This window comes from Amblyraja radiata, chromosome 8 (genome assembly GCF_010909765.2).
Source record: "Amblyraja radiata isolate CabotCenter1 chromosome 8, sAmbRad1.1.pri, whole genome shotgun sequence".
NCBI classification, from domain to species: domain Eukaryota; kingdom Metazoa; phylum Chordata; class Chondrichthyes; order Rajiformes; family Rajidae; genus Amblyraja; species Amblyraja radiata.
In genome coordinates, this window is record NC_045963.1 from 61,121,460 (window position 1) to 61,142,531 (window position 21,072).

Genomic DNA, 21,072 nt, shown 5'->3' on the forward strand with positions numbered 1-21,072 from the left:
AAAGGGAAAGGAGAGATATGGACGATGATGTAGAGAGATATAGAACAATGAATGAAATATATGCAAAAAAGTAACGATGATAAAGGAAACAGGCCACTGTTAGCTGTTTGCGAGGCGAGAACGAGAAGCGGGTGCGACTGGGAAGGAATAGAGACACAATACGTTGACAATGCGACGGTACAAATCTCAGGCAAAATCATGTTTGGCTTCATCGCAAGTTGCATAGAGTGAGATTACTGAAAGTGTGGAGAGCGGTAGGTTACATAAAACTCTGAGAGGTGGATACAGTACTTGGCGATATCATGGGTGTGGAACGAATTGGACAGCAGCTTGCATGCGACACCAGCTGCATGATTGACCGGAATGTCTCTTGGCCGCAAGAATTAGTCGAGTTCTGGATGTTTTTACATATCATGAGGAAGTCTAGCAGTAGCAGGAGCGTCGGGTTTTGATGTTAATTGTCCATTGCGAGCAAGTTTGCTCAACTAACTATCGGCCCTCTATGCTAACACACTCCCATCCCACTGGGAATGCCGGTGGCGTCTTTGGCTGTGCATCTATTGCCTCTCACTGGAGCGAAACCGTGATCGACCTTTGTGGACGGAGACGTACCTATAGTATAAAACCTGCAACTTTCAGGCAGTTAACAGTCAGATTTCAAGCAAAGGAGAGTATCGCATCTCGCTCTGCATAGGGCAGTGGGCAGTGGGCAGAAGGCAGAACACAAAAGACACCGAAGATCGTCCAACAAGCACATAGACGTCGAGAAGACTTTCGTTGCTTCACGGGCGACGTCTTCAGCATCAAGGACAGCGATCGTCATCAAGGCAGCGCGAGCTCCTTTTAGTAAGTTATCCAAACGAACTCTATCCTGACTCGAAACATCTAACATCGCGTATCATTCATCACGGGAGTCTTCCCTCATCCAACTTCTGTGAACATGATAGCTTCGTACTGTTTGAATTGATTCATGATATTCACAAACCGTTCCAAATTGAAGCGATCCGTGGTGGGATTCAGAGGAGGGAGAGGATGGGGTGGGGGAGGTCGTTGCAAATGGTTTTATGGAGTAACATATTATTTGGTTTACAGAATAGTTCGAAATGGTGATCAGCTTCGACTCACATTCGGTTACGCTTTTTGCGCTCTTCTGCGTCCTCGGGTCTCAGGGATCAGGCTTCCCAGAGGTGGACGACGACCCTAGTTCAAGGTGAGCGTCCCATGGTTAATTTCATCAGATCAGGGAGGGTCTCTCTCTCCACAACATATGCTGACCCAGTTCAGGAAATCAAATATAAATCACAAGTCTACTAGGATTATCCAAAAGTGCTGGAGAAACTCAGCGGGTGCAGCAGCATCTATGGAGCCAATGAAATAGGCAACGCTTCGGGCCGAAACCATTCTTCAGTCTAAACAAGTGGTTCGGCCCGAAACGTTGTCTATTTCCTTCGCTACATGGATGCTGCTGCACCCGCTTAGTTTCTCCAGTACTTTTCGATTTTCCAGCATCTGCAGTTCCTTCTTAAATTCCAGGGTTATTCCCTTGAGACAGTTGTCTGTGGACATGAAGGAAGACATCAGTAGGAGAGAGGGGTTGGAGAGCACCGATCGGCGTGCGATGAGGAGTAGGTTCCATGGATTTCCTTAGTTTAGGGCCGGTCTCTGCCTCACGGCCAGTGCCTTGTTATCCCGCCGGTAATCTGAACCCCAGGCACAGTTTCTGATCACTGGCGGCACTTTATTTTGTACAATGTTGTTAGTGTTTGTTAAAGAACAACGGCAGATTGAGAAGTGGTTGAGGTTTGTAGCCATGGATCCAAGCGACGTGTTGCCGGGAGAAAACATAGGTGCAGTTGGGGGTGGGGGTTAAACGATGATGCCTGGGTGGGAAGCAGAAACAGCGAAGGGCTCTTCACATCCACATCATAACTCAGGTGGGGAAAAACTGGTGTGATACAATTTAAAATCTCGGCATCCGGCAACATTCTGTGCGATGAGAGCGCTTGTCCCCTTCTCCCCACAACTGTCCCCTTGGCTTTGACCGATCTCTGTCTGTTTCCCAAAATGTTTGACCAGACAACTAGCCAATGTCTGCAAACCTGTTAGATTGCAAGGACCAGAATTGAATGCTAAATGCACTGCATATGTTCACGCTATGGCGTGCATATGGGTGTGTGCGTGTTTGTGTCAGTGATAATATTGGAATCATTTAGCCAGTGTATTATGCCATTATATATATATATATATATTTAACGAACATGCACATAGACACGCACACACATATATGTTGGCGTTAGTGGAATGTGGGGAGAATAAAATTGGGAAATTAATGTGGGGATGAGGGCCTGTTCTTCTGCTATGGCGTGCATTTGTGTGTGTGCGTGTATGTGGCAGAGTTAATATTGGAAGCATTTAGCCAGTGTATTATGCCATTAAGTGGAAGCATGAAGCCGTGTGCTCCCAGTATCCCGGTTTGCGATATTTCTATGAACCGCCAATTTCCATTCATTTACACATTTTGGTTCTCTCACTAGCAGTCCGCGAAATAATGATGCTCTCTTCACGAGTGTGTTCAGCAGGATGCTGAGCCAGATGTCCGCCAAGGAATTCCTGGAATCCCTGATCGGGAACACAGCTAGGTATCTATTATAAAAAATATTGGTGGACGACAGGTGGGGACGAACCACCGAGAGCATCAAACCCCGTGGCCATGCAAAGTTTGAAATGATCAGGGGTTAGATTGTCCAATTGTAAACAATTCAAACCATAGTTGAATAAGTCACCTATAAGGAGAGATAAGCGTTTATTGGTAGAATAAGTTCAGATAAAATATTTCACAGTCATGAATAGGTTTTCCATAGGGTTACAAGAAACAAGTCACAAGAAAGACAGACAAACAAGACCGACGAAGGGATTCAAAGTAGCATTAGCAAATTTGCAGATAACACAAAGATGGGTGGCAGTGTGAACTGTGAGGAGGATGCTATGAGAATGCAGGGTGACTTGGACAGGTTGGGTGAGTGGGCTGATGCATGGCAGATGCAGTATAATGTGGATAAATGTGAGGTTATCCACTTTGGCGGAAAAAACGGGAAGGCAGATTATTATCTAAATGCTGTCAGGATGGGAAAAGGGGAAACACAATGGGATCGGGGGTCCTTGTTCATCAGTAAATGAAAGTAAGCATGCACATACAGCAGGCAGTGAAGAAAGCAAATGGCATGTTGTCCTTCATAACAAGAGTTGAGTATGGGAGCAAAGAGGTACTTCTGCAGTTTTATAGGGCCCTAGTGAGACCACACCTGGAGTATTGTGTGCAGTTTTGTCCCACAATTTGAGGAAAGACATTCTTGCTGAATACTCTGCCTCAGAGGGTGGTGAATACTTTAAAGAGTGAGCTAGATAGGGCTCTTAAAGGTAGCAAAGTCAGGGGAAATGGGGAGACGTTCAGGAATGGGGAGAAGGCAGGAACGGGGTACTGATTGGGGATGATCACACAGAATGGCGGTGTTGGCTCGAAGGGCCAAATGGCCTACTCCTGCACCTATTGACTATTGATATGGTGCAATGTTTAATATTGGTGGAAGCAAGAATCTGATAGCCTCATAGATAGATACATAGAGAGACCGTAAAGGTCGGAGAGAAGCAGAAGCCAGAAGCAGCGAGAGTGAATAATGGCTGGAAGTAGATGTCAGAGGGAAAGAAGATTTAAAAAGGGCGCCCAAGGCCCAGGTTCGAGTAATTTACAAACTAACCCTAAAGTAGCTGATTAGTTAACAGATAAAGAAGTGCAGCTATAGCGGAGTGACCTTGTTGAGTAAAGTGTGAGTCTTTGGCTCGAGAGTCTTAGGCAAGGAGACTACACTTACAGTTACACAACAAACACTGGATCTCCTTTGTCCATTTTAATTGTTACATCCTCTAAAAATTCCAGAAGATTTGTCAAGCATGATTTCCCCTTCATAAATCCATGCTGACTTGGACCCATCCTGTTACTGCTATCCAAATTACATCTTTAATACTCACCTCCAGCATCTTTCCCACCACTGATGTCTGGCTAACATGTCTATAATTCCATGCTTTCTTTCTCTCTCATTTATTAAAAAGAGGGATAACATTAGCTAAACTCAAATCCACAGGAACTGATTCAGAATCTATGGAACATTGGAATATGATCACCAATGTGTCCAAGATTTCTAGAGCCACCTCCTTGAGTACTATGGGATGCAGACCATCAGGCCCTGGGGAATTATCAGCCTTCAACACCATCAGTCTACCCAACACAATTTCCTGACTGATGTGAATTTCCAATAGGTCAGTAAACCCCAATGGTCCAAGAAGCAAGGTTAGGAACATCTGAAAATTGCACAACTGGAGCAGCGGGTTCAATTGGTCAATACCATCTATCTTCTATAAATATATATATTTAACGGACATGCACATAGACACGCACACACATATGTATGTTGTTGTTAGTTGGAATGTGGGGAGAATAAAATCAGAAAATTAATATGGGGAGAAAGGCCCGCTCTTCTCCTATGGCGTGCATATGTGTGTGTGCGTGTATGTGTCAGTGTTAATATTGGAAGCATTTAGCCAGTGTATTATGCAATTAAGTGGAAGCATGAAGCCGTGTGCTCCCACTATACCCGGTTTCCGATATTTCTATGAACTGCCAATTTCCATTCATTTACATATTTTGTTTCTTTCACTAGATCAAACCCACACACTGATGGTCTCTTCACGAGCGATTACAACGAGATCCTGAACCAGTTGACCGCCAATGAATTCCTGGAATCTCTGAATGGGAACGCAACTAGGTACCTATTTGAAATGTACTGGTGGACGGCAGGTGGGGACAAAACATCAAGAGCATCAAACCTCGTGGTCATGCAAAGTTTGAAATGATCAGGGGTTAGTTTGTCCAATTGTAAACAATTCAAACAATAGTTGAATAACTCAACCACAGATAAGCGTTTATATTGGCAGAATAAGCTCAAATAAAATATTTCACAGTCATGAATAGGTTTTCCATAGGGATACAAGAAAAATACACCCAAAAAGACAGACAAACAAGACTGAAACAAGAAGCAGACAGGAAACAAAGAGTAGGGGTGAATGGGTTCCTTTCAGAATGGCTGGCAGTGACTAGTGGGGTACGGCAAGTCTCGTTACTGGGCCCACTCCTATTTACAATATACATCAATGATTTAGATGAAATGATTCAAAGTAACATTAGCAAATTTGCAGATGACACAAAACTGGGTGGCAGTGTGAACTGTGAGGAGGATGCTATGAGGATGCAGGGTGACTTGGACAGGTTGGGTGAGTGGGTAGATGCATGGCAGGTGCAGTTTAATGCAGATAAATGTGAGGTTATCCACTTTGGTAGCAAAAACAGGAAGGCAGATTATTCTCTAAATATTGTCAGGTTGGGAAAAGGGAAATATAACAGGATCTGGGGGTCCTTGTTCATCAGTAACTTAAAGTAAGCATGCCCGTACAGCAGGCAGTGAAGAAAGTGAATTGCATGTTGTCCTTCATAACAATAGTTGAATGTGGGTGCAAAGAGGTACTTCTGCAGTTATATAAGGCCCTGGTACAGTTTTGGTCCCCTAATTTGAGGAAGGGCTTTCTTGCTATTGAGGGAGGTAGGTTTATCAGGTTGATTCCCAGGATGACGGGACTGTCATATGCTGAGAGAATAGAGCGGCTGGGCTTGTACACTCTGCAGTTTAGAAGAATGAGAAAGGATCTTATTGAAACATATACGATTATTAAGGGTTTGGAAGCGATAGAGGCGGGAATCATGTTTCCGATGTTGGGGGAGCCCAGAACCAGGGCCACAGTTTAAGAATAAGGGGTAAGGAGATGAGGAAACACTTTTTCACACAAAGAGTTGTGAGTCTGTGGAATTCTCTGCGTCAGAGGGCGGTGGATTCTTTCAAGAGTGGGCTCTTAAAGATAGCAGAGTCAGGTGAAATGAGGAGACGTCTGGAACGGGGAGAAGGCAGGAACGGGGTACTGATTGGACATGATCAGCCATGATCACACTGAATGCCGGTGTTGGCTCGAAGGGCCAAATGGCCTACTCCTGCACCTATTGTCTGTCTATTGTCTATTGATACGGTGCAATGTTTAATAATGGTGGAAGAAACAATCTGATGGTCTCATAGATATATGTATAGATAGACCGTAAAGGTCGGGGAGAAGCAGAAGCCAGAAGCAGCGAGAGTGAGTATTGGCTGGAAGTAGGTGAGTCAGAGGGAAAGAAGATTTAAAAATAACTCAAATCACTAATTTGAGTAATTTACAAATTAGCCCAAAAGTGGTTGATTAGGTAACAGATAAAGTGCAGCTGTAGCGGAGCGACCTTGTTGAGTAAAGTGTCAGTCTTTGGCTCGAGAGTCTTAGGCAAGGAGGCTACGCTTACAGGTACACTACATCCACTGGCTCTCCTTTATCCATTTTACTTGACGCATCCTCCAAAAATTCCAGAAGACTTGTCAAGCATGTAAATCTTTACCTTCGTAAATCCATGCTGACTTGGACCGATCCTGTTACTGCTATCCAAATGCGCCTCTCCAACATCTTTAATACTCGCCTCCAGCATCTTTCCCACCACTGATGTCTGGCTAACTGGTCTATAATTCCCTGCTTTCTTTCTCCCTTCTTTCTTAAAAAGAGGGATAACATTAGCTACACTCAAATCCACTGGAACTGATCCAGAATCCATAGAACATTGGAAAATGATCACCAATTCATCTAAGATTAAAGAGCCACCTACTTGAGTACTGTGGGATCCAGACCATCAGACCATGGGATTTATCAGCCTTCAGTTCCATCAGTCTACCCAACACCATTTCCTGGCTAATGTAAATTTCTAATAGGTCACTAAACCGCAATGGTCCAAAAAGCAAGGTTAGGAACATCTGAAAATTGCAAGCCTGGAGCAGCAGATTCCATTGGTCGATACCATCTATCTTCTATAAATATACATATTTAACGGACATGCACACACATATATGTTGCCGTTTGTGAGATTGTGGAGAGAATAAAATTGGGAAATTAATGTGGGGAGAAGGGCTGTTCTTCTGCTATGGCGTGCATATGTGTGTGTGCATGTATGTGTCAGTAATAATATTGGAAGCATTTAGCCAGTGTATTATGCAATTATGTGGATGTATGAATCCATGTGCTTCCAGTATCCCAGTTTCCAATATTTCTATGAACTGCCCATTTCCATTAATTTACATATTTTATTTCTCTCACTAGGAGACCGGGATACACTAATGGTGTCCCCACAGGGCTGTACATCATGATGCTGGACCAGATGACTGCCAGGGAATACCTGGATTCCTTGATCAGGAATGCAACTAGGTACGAAGCCACCAGGATGAATGCCAGGGGTTTGAGGAGGGGTGTGGATAGGAGTGATCATATCCGATAGCATCTATTTGAAATGCATTGGTGGACGACAGGTTGGGATCAAACAGCGAGAGCATCAAACCCTGTGGTTATGCAAAGTTTGAAATGATCAGGGTTAGATTGTCCAATTGTAAACATTTCAAATAGTTGAATAATTCACCCATAAGTAGGTATGTTACAAAACTTACCTTCAGCGGCGCTGCAGTTCTGCCACTGGCCGTGTGCGTGACTTTGGCGCCTTTGAGAGGGGGGCAGGTTTAAAATGCCGTTTTCTCCAGCATGTTGAAATCGATCTTTGTCAGTCTGTTTAGCTGCTGAAGAAAAATAGCTCCGACATCCGTTTTATCAAGTTTTTTAAAAACAGCGCTGGATAATGTAATAGCAGGAGTAAAATAAAAATCGTCTTCTAAAGCTGTCAACGCCGACAACTGGACAGATCTCATGTACAGGACAAAGCTTGGTAAGCCGTTTATTTTTACATATAAACGTGCTTCTTAGGATGCCTTTAATCAAAATTTCACATTGCTAAAAGGTGATTTCAGCCCCATACGAACCGGCAGTATTTTTCCTGCCGATATGGGGTTTAAATTCACCGCAAATGCAATGTTCCAATCGATCGCATTCCTCAAAATCCCACTCGCAAGATGATTTAAATGGCCATTAATTTACGGGAATTAAACACTAAATTCCTTCCATTTGGCCTAAAAATTCGTGACAATGAGATTTAAAAATCATGTTATATTGTGAATTCTTGTGTGAATGTTATTTGGACACTTAGCCTATTTAAAAATGTTAACCTTTTCTTAAGAAATGGATAGATGTTTAGATCTAGGAATTGAATTTTGTAATTAGCTAAAATTAGGTAACTAACTAATTATATGCTTTAATTTCAGGTCATCCAAGTAAGATTATTTCATATTTTTTTCAGAATGCTTCCATCTATAATAACTGAAAATTTCATTCAGTTCTCTTAATTTTTAAGAAAGTTATGGGCTTTTCACTGTCCTTGATCACAGCTTTTGAGAAGTCAATGGAAAAGCAATAGGGAACTAGATGCTAATTTCCGAGTATGAAAATGGCCATAACTTTTTTAATACTGAAGATATGAAAGTGAATTAGGTGTCAAATTAAACTTGTTTTTATGCTTTATCAGATGGGATAAATTGCAGACTTGATTTTTAAAATCTCAACATTTTGTAACATTGCTATCATAAGGACAGCTAAGCGTTCATACTGGCATAATAAGTTCAGATAAAAATGTTCACACAGTCATGAATAGGTTTTCCAAATGGATATGGTGCAATGTTTAATAATGGGGAAGACGGAATCTGATGGTTTCATAAATAGATACATAGATAGACCGTAAAGGTTGGAGAAAAGCAGCAGCCAGAAGCAGCGAGAGCGAGTATTGGCTGGAAATAGGTGAGTCAGAGGGAAAGAAGTTTTAAAAATAATGACAAAGGCCCATTTCAAGTCATTACTATAAAGGTTGGATAGAAGTAGCAGTGAGATTTAAACGGATCGCCAAAGGCCCAGGTTCGAGTAATTTACAAATTAGCCCTAAAGTAGTTGATGAGGTAACAGATAAAGAAATGCAGCTGTAGTGGAACGACCTTGTTGAGTAAAGTGTGAGTCTTTGGCTCGAGAGTCTTAGGCAAGGAAGCTACACTTATAGGTACTCTACATCCACTGGCTCTCCTTTGTCCATTTTACTTGTTGCATCCTCTAAAAATTCCAGAAAATTTGTCAAGCACGATTTCCCTTTCATAAATCCATGCTGACATGGTGCGATCCTATTACTGCTATCCAAATGCGCCGCTATTACATCTTTAATACTCGCCTCTTTAATGCGCCGCTAATACATCTTTAATACTACAGCATCTTTCCCACCACTGATGTCTGGGTACCATGTCTATAATTCCCTGCTTTCTTTCTCTCTCATTTCTTAAAAAGAGGGATAACATCAGCTAAACTCAAATCCACAGGAACTGATCCAGAATCTATAGAACATTGGAAAATGATCACCAATGTGTCTAAGATTTCTAGAGCCACCTTCTTGTGTACTGTGGGACATGGGGATTTATCAGCCTTCAGTCCCATCAGTCTACCCAACACCATTTCCTGACAAATGTGAATTTCCAATAGGTCACTAAACCCCAAAGGTCCAAAAAGCAAGTTTAGGAACATCTGAAAATTGGACACCTGGAGCAGCAGATTCTATTGGTCAATACCATCATCTTCTTTAAATATATATATTTAAAGGACATGCAAATAGACACGCACACACATATATGTTGGTGTTAGTTTTAATGTGAGGAGAATAAAATTGGGAAATTAATGTTTGGAGAAGGGCCTATTCTTCTGCTATGGCGTGCATATAGAATAGAATAGAATAGTTTCTTTATTGTCATTGTAACATGAACCATGTACAACGAAATTGTAAAATGTCAGCCAGTCAGTGCACCATTCAAACATTTCTAAAAGCTAACGATACATACAAGGTAAAATATTTTAAAAAAGATAAACAACTAAAATAAATATCATTAAAAAATAGCACGCATAAACACCCAGCCCTACATCCTTCTGTCGATTTCACAGTCTCTTAGTATGTATCGACCCTGCGTTACTTGGCGGCTACATTTAGTGCCTTTATAGCAGTGGGGTAAAAACTGTTTTTAAGTCTGTTTGTCCTTGTAGATCTGTACCGTCTGCCTGACGGTAACAGTTCAAACAGGGAGTGTCCGGGGTGGGAAATGTCCTTTATAATACTCTGGGATTTTTTGATGCAGCGTGTGTGTGTATGTGTCAGTGTTAATATTGGAAGCATTTAACCAGTGTATTATGCAATTAAGTGGAAACATGAAGCCGTGTGCTCCCAGTATCCCGGTATCCGATATATCTATGAACCGCCAATTTCCATTCATTTACCTATTTTGTTTTTTCTCACTAGAACACGGCGACACATTGATGGTCTCTTCACAAGCGAGTACAGCAAGATGCTGGGCCAGTTGTCCGCCAGGGCATACCTGGAATCCCTGATCGGAAACGAACCAATGTATGAAGGCACCGGGTTGAACGCCACGGGTTAGGGGAGGGGTGTGGATAGGACTGATCAGCTGCGATAGCATCTATTTGAAATATATTAGTGGACGACAGGTAGGGATGAAACAGCGAGAGCATCAAACCTCATGGCCATGCAAAGTTTGAAATGATCAGGGGTTAGATTATCCAATTGTAAACAATTCAAACAATAGTTAAATAACTCAACCATAAGGACAGATAAGCGTTTATATTTACAAAATAACTTCAGATAAAATATTTCACAGTCATGAATAGGTTTTCCATAGGGATACAAGAAACAAGACACAAGAAAGAAAGACAAACAAGCCGAAACAAGGAGCAGACAGGTAACAAAGAGTAGGGATGAACGTGTCCCTTTCAGAATGGCAGGCAGTGACTAGTGGGGTACAGCAAGGCTCGGTGCTGGGACCGCAGCTATTTACAATATACATCAATAATTTAGATGAAGGGATTCAAAGTAACATTAGCAGGTGACACAAGACCGGGTGGCATTGTGAACTGTGAGGAGGATGTGATGAGAATGCAGGGTGACTTGGACAGGTTGGGTGAGTGGGCTGATGCATGGCAGATGCAGTTTAATGTGGATAAATGTGAGGTTATCCACTTTGGTAGCAAAAACAGGAAGGCAGATTCTTATCTAAATGCTGTCAGGTTGGGAAAAGGGGTAGCACAACGGGATCTGGGGGGTCCATGTCCATCAGTAAATGAAAGTAAGCATTTACTTTCATGCACATACAGCAGCCAGTGTAGAAAGTGAACGGCATGTTGTCCTTCGTAAAAGAGTTGAGTATGGGAGCAAAGAGGTACTTCTGCAGTGGTATAGGGCCCTAGTGAGACCACACCTGGAGTATTGTGTGCAGTTTTGGTCCCCTAATATGAGGAAAGACATTCTTGCTATTGACGGAGTGCAGCGTAGGTTGTTCACAGGATGGCTGGAATGTCAAATGTTAAGAGAATAGAGCAGCTGGGCTTGTACACTTTGTAGTTTAGAAGGATGACAGGGTATGTTATTGAAACATATACGATTATTAAGCGTTTGGCGCGCAAGAGGCGGGAAACATGTTTCCGATGTTGGGGGAGTGCAGAACCAGGGGCCGCAGTTTAAGAATAAAGGGTAAGCAATTTAGAAAAGAGATGAGGAAACACATTTTCGCACAGAGAGTTGTGCATCTGTGGAATTCTCTGCCTCTGAGGGCTGTGGATACTTTCAAGAAAGAGCTAGATAGGGCTCTTAAAGATAGCAGAGTCAGAGGAAATGGGGAGAAGTCCAGAATGGGGAGAAGGCAGGAAATGTGTACTGATTGGGGATGATCAGCCATGATCACACTGAATGGCTGTGTTGGCTCGAAGGGCCATATGGCCTACTCCTGCACCATTTGTCTATTGTCTATTGATATGGTGCAATGTTTAATATTGGGGAAGAAAGAATCTGATGGTCTCATAGATAGATACATAGAGAGACCGTAAAGGTCGGAGAGATGCAGAACCCAGAAGCATCGAGAGTGAATATTGGCTGGAAGTAGGTGTCAGATGGAAAGAAGATATAAAAAGAGCGCCAAAGGCCCATTTCAAATGCTTACCGTGAAGGTTGCATAGAAGTAGCAGCGAGAGTGAGTATTGGCTGGAAGTAGGTGAGTCAGAGGGAAAGAAGTTTTAAAAAGAACGCCAATCGCCCATGTTCGAATAATTTACAAATTAGCCCTAATGTAGTTGATGAGGTAACAGATAAAGAAGTGCAGCTGTAGCAGAGCGACCTTGTTGAGTAAAGTGTGAGTCTTTGGCTCGAGAGTCTTAGTCAAGGAGGCTACATTGACAGGTACACTACATCCACTGGCTCTCCTTTGTCCATTTTACTTGTTATATCCCCCAAAAATTCCAGAAGATTTGTCAAGTATGATTTCCCCTTCGTAAATCCATGCTGACTTGATCCGATCCTGTTACTGCTATCCAAATGCGCCGCTATTACATCTTTCCCACCACTTATGTCTGGCTAACAGGTCTGTAATTCCCTGCTCTCTTTCTCCCTCCTTTCTTTAAAAAGAGGGATAACATTAGCTACACTCCAATCCACAGGAACTGATCCAGAATCTATAGAACATTGGAAAATGATCACCAATGCGTCCTAGATTTCTGGAGCCACCTCCTTGAGCACTGTGGGATGCAGACCATCAGGCCATGGGGATTTATCAGCCTTCAGTTCCATCAGTCTACCGCCGTGTGCAGATGCGGAGCCGACAGACAAGAAGCCTAGGCTGAAATTAAATCCTCACCAGCCAGCTCTGCCCAGCATTTTCCTCGCGAATGTCCGATCCTTGGTGAGTAAAATCGATGAACTAAGGCTGCGGATCACCACACACAGACGGATCGCTGACTGCAACGCCATGGTCTTTACTGAAACATGGCTCAACGGCAACATCCCGGACAACGCCATCGAGCTGGAGGGGCGCACTGTCTTCAGGGCCGACAGAACAGCGGAGGACTCCGGTAAGACCAAGGGCGGCGGACTGTGCATCTATGTGAACAACTCATGGTGTACGGACGTCGTTAGGATTGGTAGCCACTGCTCTGCTGACCTGGAATACCTGATGTTAAAGTGCAGGCCCTTCTATTTGCCAAGAGAATTCTCATCGACTGTTATCACCGCAGTCTATGTACCCCCGGACGCTAATGCCAGGCTAGCAATGGAAGAGCTGCAAGCTGCTATCAGCAAAAATCTATCTGCTCACCCAGAGGGGGCATTTATTGTTGCGGGTGATTTCAACCACTCCGACCTCAAAACTGTACTCCCCAGGTTCCATCAGCATGTTTCCTGCCCAACCAGAGGAAACAATATTCTGGACTTAGTTTACACTAATATTACTGAAGCCTACAAAGCCCTCCCCCTCCCCCACCTTGGTCAGTCTGACCACCTCTCTCTGTTCCTGCTCCCCAAATACACACCTCTGATCAGACGTGTGAAACCTACCACGAGGACAGTGAAGGTCTGGCCTGAGGGGGCTGTCTCTGTTTTACAGCAGCAGTTTCAGCAGACAGACTGGAGTCTGTTTGCTACCCAGTCCACCTTCAATTCACAAGTGGACATCAACTCATACACCTCAACAGTTATGGACTATATAAAATTCTGCACCGATAATGTCACCACACACAAAGAAATAAAGACCTTCCCTAACCAGAAGCCGTGGATGAGCAGGGAGGTCAGACTCCTGCTGAAGGCTCGAGATGCCGCATTCAGATCTGGCGACGCTGAGGGATACAGCTCATCCAGGGCCAATCTGAAAATGGGAATTAGGAATGCCAAACTCAATCACAAACGGCGGATTGAGGAGCACTTCCATAACAACTCTGACCCCAGGCGCATGTGGCAAGGAATCAAATCCCTTGCCGATTACCAGAAAGTTAACACCCCTCCCCCAGACAACGCCACCCTTCCTGACGAGCTAAACCATTTCTAAGCTCGCTTTGACCGTGATAACAAAACCCCAGCCATCAAAGTTGCTCCACCCCCAAATGAACAACCCCTCAGTCTCTCCACCTCTGCTGTACAAGATGCACTGAGCAAGGTGAATGAGCGCAAAGCTGCCGGCCCCGATGGCATCCCTGGCCGGGTGCTTAGGGCATGTGCTGGACAACTATCCCAAGTCTTTACCGACATTTTCAATCACTCACTGGCCCAGGGTGTTGTCCCCACTTGCCTCAAGACATCAACCATTGTGCCAGTGCCCAAACAGTCAGCCACAGGGAGCCTCAACGATTTCCGCCCAGTGGCACTCACCCCTGTCATTGCTAAGTGCTTTGAGCGGCTGATCTTGGCTCACCTCAAAGCCAGCCTCCCCCCCACACTGGACCCCCATCAGTTTGCCTACCGGGCCAACAGGTCTACAGAGGACGCCATATCGGCGGCCCTACACTCTGCCCTGACCCACCTGGACAACAACAGCTCCTACATCAGGTTGCTGTTCATTGATTTCAGCTCAGCTTTCAACACTGTCATCCCCGCCAGCTTGATCACCAAACTCAGCGGGCTTGGCATCTCCACCTCCCTCTGCAACTGGACACTGGATTTCCTCACCAACAGACCACAGTCTGTTAGGGTCAACAACCTCAACTCCACCACTATAACACTGAACTGTGTGCTCAGCCCTCTCCTCTACTCCCTCTTCACCCACGACTGCATCCCTAAGTACGGATCCAACGCCATCATTAAGTTTGCTGACGACACCACGGTGGTAGGACTGATCAGTGACAACGATGAGTCAGCCTACCGAGAGGAGGTCCAGCACCTGACAACCTGGTGTGCCAATAATAACCTCGTCCTCAACTCCAAGAAGACGAAGGAACTTATTGTCGACTTCAGGAAGGTCAGAGGGGGCAGACATACCCCCATCCACATAAACGGGACTGAGGTGGAGCGCGTCTCCAGCTACAAATTCCTCGGGGTACACATCTCGGAGGATTTGTCCTGGTCCCTCAACACCTCCAAGCTGATCAAAAAGGCACAGCAGCGCCTTTACTTCCTGAGGAGGCTCAAGAAAGCCCACCTGTCCCCCCAGATCCTGACCAACTTCTACAGGTGTACCATCGAGAGCATCCTGACCGCCTGCTTCACGGTATGGTACAGCAGCTGCACTGTTGCGGACAGGAAGGCACTACAACGGGTGGTGAAAACCGCGCAGCACATCATCGGCGCCCCGCTCCCTGCCATGGATGCCCTCCACCGAAAACGGTGTCTGAAACGAGCTGGGAAGATCATTAAAGACCACTCCCACCCCAATCATGGACTGTTTGCCCTCCTCCCATCAGGGAGGCGGTACAGGAGCCTCAGGTCTCGTACCAGTAGGATGAGGAACAGCTTCTACAATCATACCGTCGCATTGCTGAACTCGGAGTCCCGCCGATAGATTCCTCCGTTCCCTCCGTCCCCATTGTTTAATTATTCTGCATTTTTTATTGTTCTGTATCCTCTTTTTTTTTTTAAATTTCTATATTGCACTACTACGGACTGACGCAAAACTGCATTTAGTTGTACCGATACTCAGTATTTGTGCAATGACATTAAAGTTGAATTGAATTGAAAAGCCGAAGCAAAGACGCCGAAGCCAAAGAACCGAATAGAAACGAGGCCGAAACGCCAATGAACCGAAAGAGTCCGAAGGGGGCGGGACTTGTCAGTGTGGGGTTCATTTTCCCACACAAGCCATAGGTGACTGGACAGTCTAAACCCAAGCACCAAGGTGAAAGCGGCCAAAGGTGTGCATCGTTCGGGACAATGTTCATGCCTTCACAGTGATGTGATGGACGCGGGGGTCTGGATCAATCGCTGACAAGTCCCGCCCCCCGGCAACGTCATGTCCGTTATTGTACTTCTCTGTTGAGCGGCAGTCAGTCCTTTGGCCTGTAGGCGACGCAGCCTTTCAGATAGGTGGAGATTCGACAGAGCGGCCATTCGGTAAGTTTGCGTTTAGGCGACGCAGCCTTTCGGTTCGTTGGATTTTACGCGTCCCGCCCTTTCCGTTAGTTTTCCTTTAGGCGTCCCATCCTTTAGGTTAGTAGGTGTTTCGTCTTCGGACTCTTTCGGTTGATTGACGTTTCGGCCTCGTTTCTCGTCGGTTCTTTGGCTTCGGCTTCTTTGCTTCGGCTTCTTGTCTGTCTGCACCGCGTCCGGGTACCAGTCTACCCAACACCATTTCTTGACTAATGTGAATTGCCAATAGGTCACTAAACCCCAATAGTCCAAGAAGCAAGGTTAAGACCATCTGAAAATTGGACACCTGGAGCAGCGGATTCCATTTGTCGATAACATCTATCTTCTATAAATATATATAACGGACATGCACATAGACACGCACACATATATATGTTGGCATTAGTGGGAATGCGGGGAGTATAAAATTGGGAAATTACAGTGGGGAGAGGACCTGTTCTTCTGCTATGGCGTGCATATGTATGTGTGCGTGTATGGGTCAGTGTTAATGCTGGAAACATTTAGCCAGTGTATTATGCAATTAAGCGGAAGCATGAAGCCGTGTGTTCCCAGTATCCCGGTTTCCGATATTTCTACGATCCGCCAATTTTGCATTCATTTATATATTTTGTTTCTCTCACTAGTTCACAGCCAAGCGCTGGTCTCGCCGAAGTATTCGTGGAAGCCGCGAATAATCGTACAGCTAGGTATGAAGGCACTAGGATAAATGCCAGGGTTTGGGGAGAGATGTGGATAGGAGTGTTCATGTGCGACAGCATCTATTTCAAATGGATTAGGGGACGACAGGTGGGCACGAAACAGCGAGAGGATCAAACCCCGTGCCCATGCAAAGTTTGAAATGATCAGGGGTTAGATTGTCCAATTGTAAACAATTCAAACAGTAGTTGAATAATTCACTAATAAGGACAGATACGCATTTATAATGGCATAAAAAGTTCAGATAACATATTTCACAGTCATGAATAGGTTTTCCAAAGTGATATGGTGCAATGTTTAATAATGGCGGAAGAAGGAATCTGATGGTCTCATAGATAGACCACAAAGGTTGGAGAGAAGCAGCAGCCAGAAGCAGCGGGAGCGAGTACTGGCTGGAGGTAGGTAAGTCAGAGGGAAAGAAGATTTAAAAAGGGCGCCAAAGGCCCAGGTTCGAGTAATTTACAAATTAGCCCTATAGTGGCTGATTAGGTAACAGATAAAGAAGTGCAGCTGTAGTGGAGCGACCTTGTTGAGTAAAGTGTGAGTCTTTGGCTTGAGAGTCTTGGGCAAGGAGGCTACAATTACAGGTACACTACATCCACTGGCTCTCCTGTTTCCATTTTACTTGTTACATCCTCCAAAAATTCCAGAAGCTTTGTCAAGCATGATTTCCCCTTTGTAAATCCATGCTGTTTTAGACCGACCCTGTTACTGTAATCCAAATGCGCCACTATTACATCTTTAATACTCGCCTCCAGCATCTTTCCCACCACTGATGTCTGGCTGCATGGTCTATAATTCCCTGCTTTTTCACTCCCTCTCTTAAAAAATGCGATAACATTAGCTAAACTCAAATCCACAGGAACTGATCCAGAATCTATAGAACATTGGAAAATGATCACCAATGTGTCTAAGATTTCTAGAGCCACCTCCTTGTGTACTGTGGGATGCAGACCATCAGACCATGGGGATTTATCAGCCTTCAGTCCCATCAGTCTAACCATTTCCTGACTGATGTGAATTTCCAATAGGTCACTAAACCACAATGGTCCAAGAAGCAAGGTTAGGAACATCTGAAAATTGCAAACCTGGAGCAGCAGATTCCATTGGGCATATAATCTATCTTAAATAAATGTATATATTTAACGGACATGCACATAGACACGCACCCAATTATATGTTGCCGTTAGTGGGAATGTGGGGAGAATAAAATCGGGAAATTAATGTGCGGAGAAGGGCCTGTTCTTCTGCTATGGCGTGCATATGTATGTGTGCATGTATGTTTCAGTGTTCATATTGGAAGCATTTAGCCAGTGTATTATGCAATTCAGTGGAAGCATGAAGCCGTGTTCTCACAGTATCTCGTTATGCGATATTTCTATGAACCGCCAATTTCCATTCATTTACATATTTTGTTTCTCTCACTAGATCAGCGCGACACACTGATGGTCTCTTCACGAGCGAGTACAGCAAGATGCTGGGCCAGTTGTCCACCAGGGCATTCCTGGAATCCCTGATCGGGGGGTATGAAGCCACCAGGATGAATGCCAGGGGTTTGGGGAGGGGTGTGGTTAGGAGTGATCATGTGCGATAGCATCTATTTGGAATGTATTGGTGGATGACATGTAGAGATGAAACAACTAGAGCATCAAACCTTGTGGCCATACAAAGTTTGAAATGATCAGGGGGTAGAGTGTCCAATTGTAAACAATTCAAATAAAAGACAAGACACAATAGACAATAGACAATAGGTGCAGGATTAGGCCATTCGGCCCTTCGAGCCAGCATCGCCATTCAATGTGATCATGGCTGATCATCCCCAATCAGTATCCCGTTCCTGCCTTCTCCCCATATCCCCTGACTCCGATATCTTTAAGAGCCCTATCTAGCTCTCTCTTGAAAGTATTCAGAGAAACGGCCTCCATCGTCCTCCGAGGCATAGAATTCCACAGGCTCACAACTCTCTGTGAGAAAAAGTGTTTCCTTGTCTCCATTCTAAATGGCTTACCCCTTATTCTTAAACTATGGCCCCTGGTTCTGGTCTCCCCCAACGTTTCCTGCCTCTAACATGTCCAAACCCTGTACAATCTCATATGTTTCAATAAGATCATCTCTCATCCTTCTAAACTCCAGAGTTTAAAAGCCCTGCCGCTCCATTCTCTCAGCATATGACAGTCGCGCCATCCCAGGAATTAACCTTGTAAACTTACACTGCACTCCCTCAATAGCAAGAATGTCCTTCCTCAAATTAGGGGACCAAAACTGCACACAATTCTCCAGCTGTGGTCTCACTAGGGATCTGTGCAACTGCAGAAGGACCTCTTTGCTCCCATACTCGACTCCTCTTGTTATAAAGGCTAACATGCCATTCGCCTTCTTCACAGCCTGCTGTACCTGCATGCTTACCTTCAAAGACTGATGCCAAAGTGGGTAACCTCACATTTATCCACATTATACTTCATTTGCCATGCATCTGCCCACTCCCCCAACCTGTCCAAGTCACCCTACATTCTCATAGCATCCTCCTCACAGTTCACACTGCCACACAGCTTTGTGTTATCTACAAATTTGCCCAAATTACTTTGAATCCCTTAATCCAAATCATTGATATATATTGTAAATAGCTGCGGTCCCAACACCGAGCCTTGCGGTACCTCATTAGTCACTGCTTACTATTCTGAAAGGGACCCGTAAATCCCTACTCTTTGTTTCCTGTCTGCCAAACAATTTTCTATCCATGTCAGCACTCAACCCCCAATACCATGTGCCCTAATTTTGCCCACTAATCTCCTATGTGGGACCTTATCAATTGCTTTCTGAAAGTTCAGGTACACAACATCCACTGGCTCCCCCTGTCCATTTTCCTAGTTACATCCTCAAAAAGTTCCAGAAGATTAGTCAAGCGTGATTTACCCTTCGTAAATCCATGCTGACTCGGACCGATCCTGTTACTGTTATCCAAATGTGCCGCTATTTCATCTTTATAATTGACTCCAGTATCTTTCCCACCAGCGATGTCAGGCTAACTGGTCTATAATTCACTGTTTTCTCTCCCGCCTTTCTTAAAAAAGTGGGATAACATTACCTACCCTCCAATCCACAGGAACTGATCCTGAAGCTGTTGAACATTGGAAAATGATCATCAATACGTCCACATATTCGATAATATATTTCTAGCTGTTTGTCCCTCTGTTTGTCATCCAAGCTGCTTCTTGTTATGCAAGTCTGCTGCGGTGATCTGTTTTGAATGATAAGAGGTGTGGTAACATACTGGCTAAATTACTGGATGAATAATCAGCAAGCAGTGATTAACCATATAACCATATAACAATTACAGCTTGGAAACAGGCCATCTCGGCCGTACAAGTCCGTGCCGAACAACTTTTTTCCCTTAGTCCCACCTGCCTGCACTCATACCATAACCCTCCATTCCCTTCTCATCCATATGCCTATCCAATTTATTTTTAAATGATACCAACGAACCTGCCGCCACCACTTCCACTGGAAGCTCATTCCACACCGCTACCACTCTCTGAGTAAAGAAGTTCCCCCTCATGTTACCCCTAAACTTCTGTCCCTTAATTCTGAAGTCATGTCCTCTTGTTTGAATCTTCTCTATTCTCAAAGGGAAAAGCTTGATCACGTCAACTCTGTCTATCCCTCTCATCATTTTAAAGACCTCTATCAAGTCCCCCCTTAACCTTCTGCACTCCAGAGAATAAAGACCTAACTTATTCAACCTATCTCTGTAACTTAGTTGTTGAAACCCAGGCAACATTCTAGTAAATCTCCTCTGTACTCTCTCTATTTTGTTGACATCCTTCCTATAATTGGGCGACCAAAATTGTACACCATACTCCAGATTTGGTCTCACCAATGCCTTGTACAATTTTAACATTACATCCCAGCTTCTATACTCAATGCTCTGATTTATAAAGGCTAGCATACCAAAAGCGTTCTTTACCACTCTATCTATATGAGATTCCACCTTCAAGGAACAATGCACGGTTATTCCCAGATCCCTCTGTTCAACTGTATTCTTCAATTCCCTACCATTTATCATTGAGAAATGTTCAATTTGCAATCCCCAATGCAGAGAAGCCAAATTCAGTTCAAGAAATTAAGGAATTCAAAATTAATAAAAGAACGACTGAGCACCCAACTAATGGACAAAATGTAAAGTCCAAATTTATTACTGAAGTTTCCCGGTGTGGCCCACACATGACTTTTGACCTTTGAACTGTAATTGGCCAGAACAACCAGCTAAGAAATCTCACAAGCTATTCAATTCAAAGCTTTAAATGTTGGCTTAGTCACTAACTCACACACCAATATGAGTACAAAAGGTTTGGTGTCTTGTCTGCTCACTCATACATCACACAGAC

The 21,072-nt window shown here is 44.2% G+C and overlaps 1 protein-coding gene across 1 annotated transcript; it reads left to right on the forward strand.

Annotated features, from left to right (window-relative positions):
* The first annotated feature begins 1,103 nt into the window (after nucleotides 1-1,103).
* LOC116976501 (VIP peptides-like) lies at nucleotides 1,104-18,281 on the forward strand. Its single transcript, XM_033026393.1, has 4 exons — nucleotides 1,104-1,210; nucleotides 2,535-2,639; nucleotides 10,379-10,483; nucleotides 18,116-18,281. Exons 1-4 carry the CDS (start codon nucleotides 1,104-1,106, stop codon nucleotides 18,279-18,281), a joined length of 483 nt encoding a protein of 160 aa, XP_032882284.1.
* The last annotated feature ends 2,791 nt before the right edge of the window (nucleotides 18,282-21,072 follow it).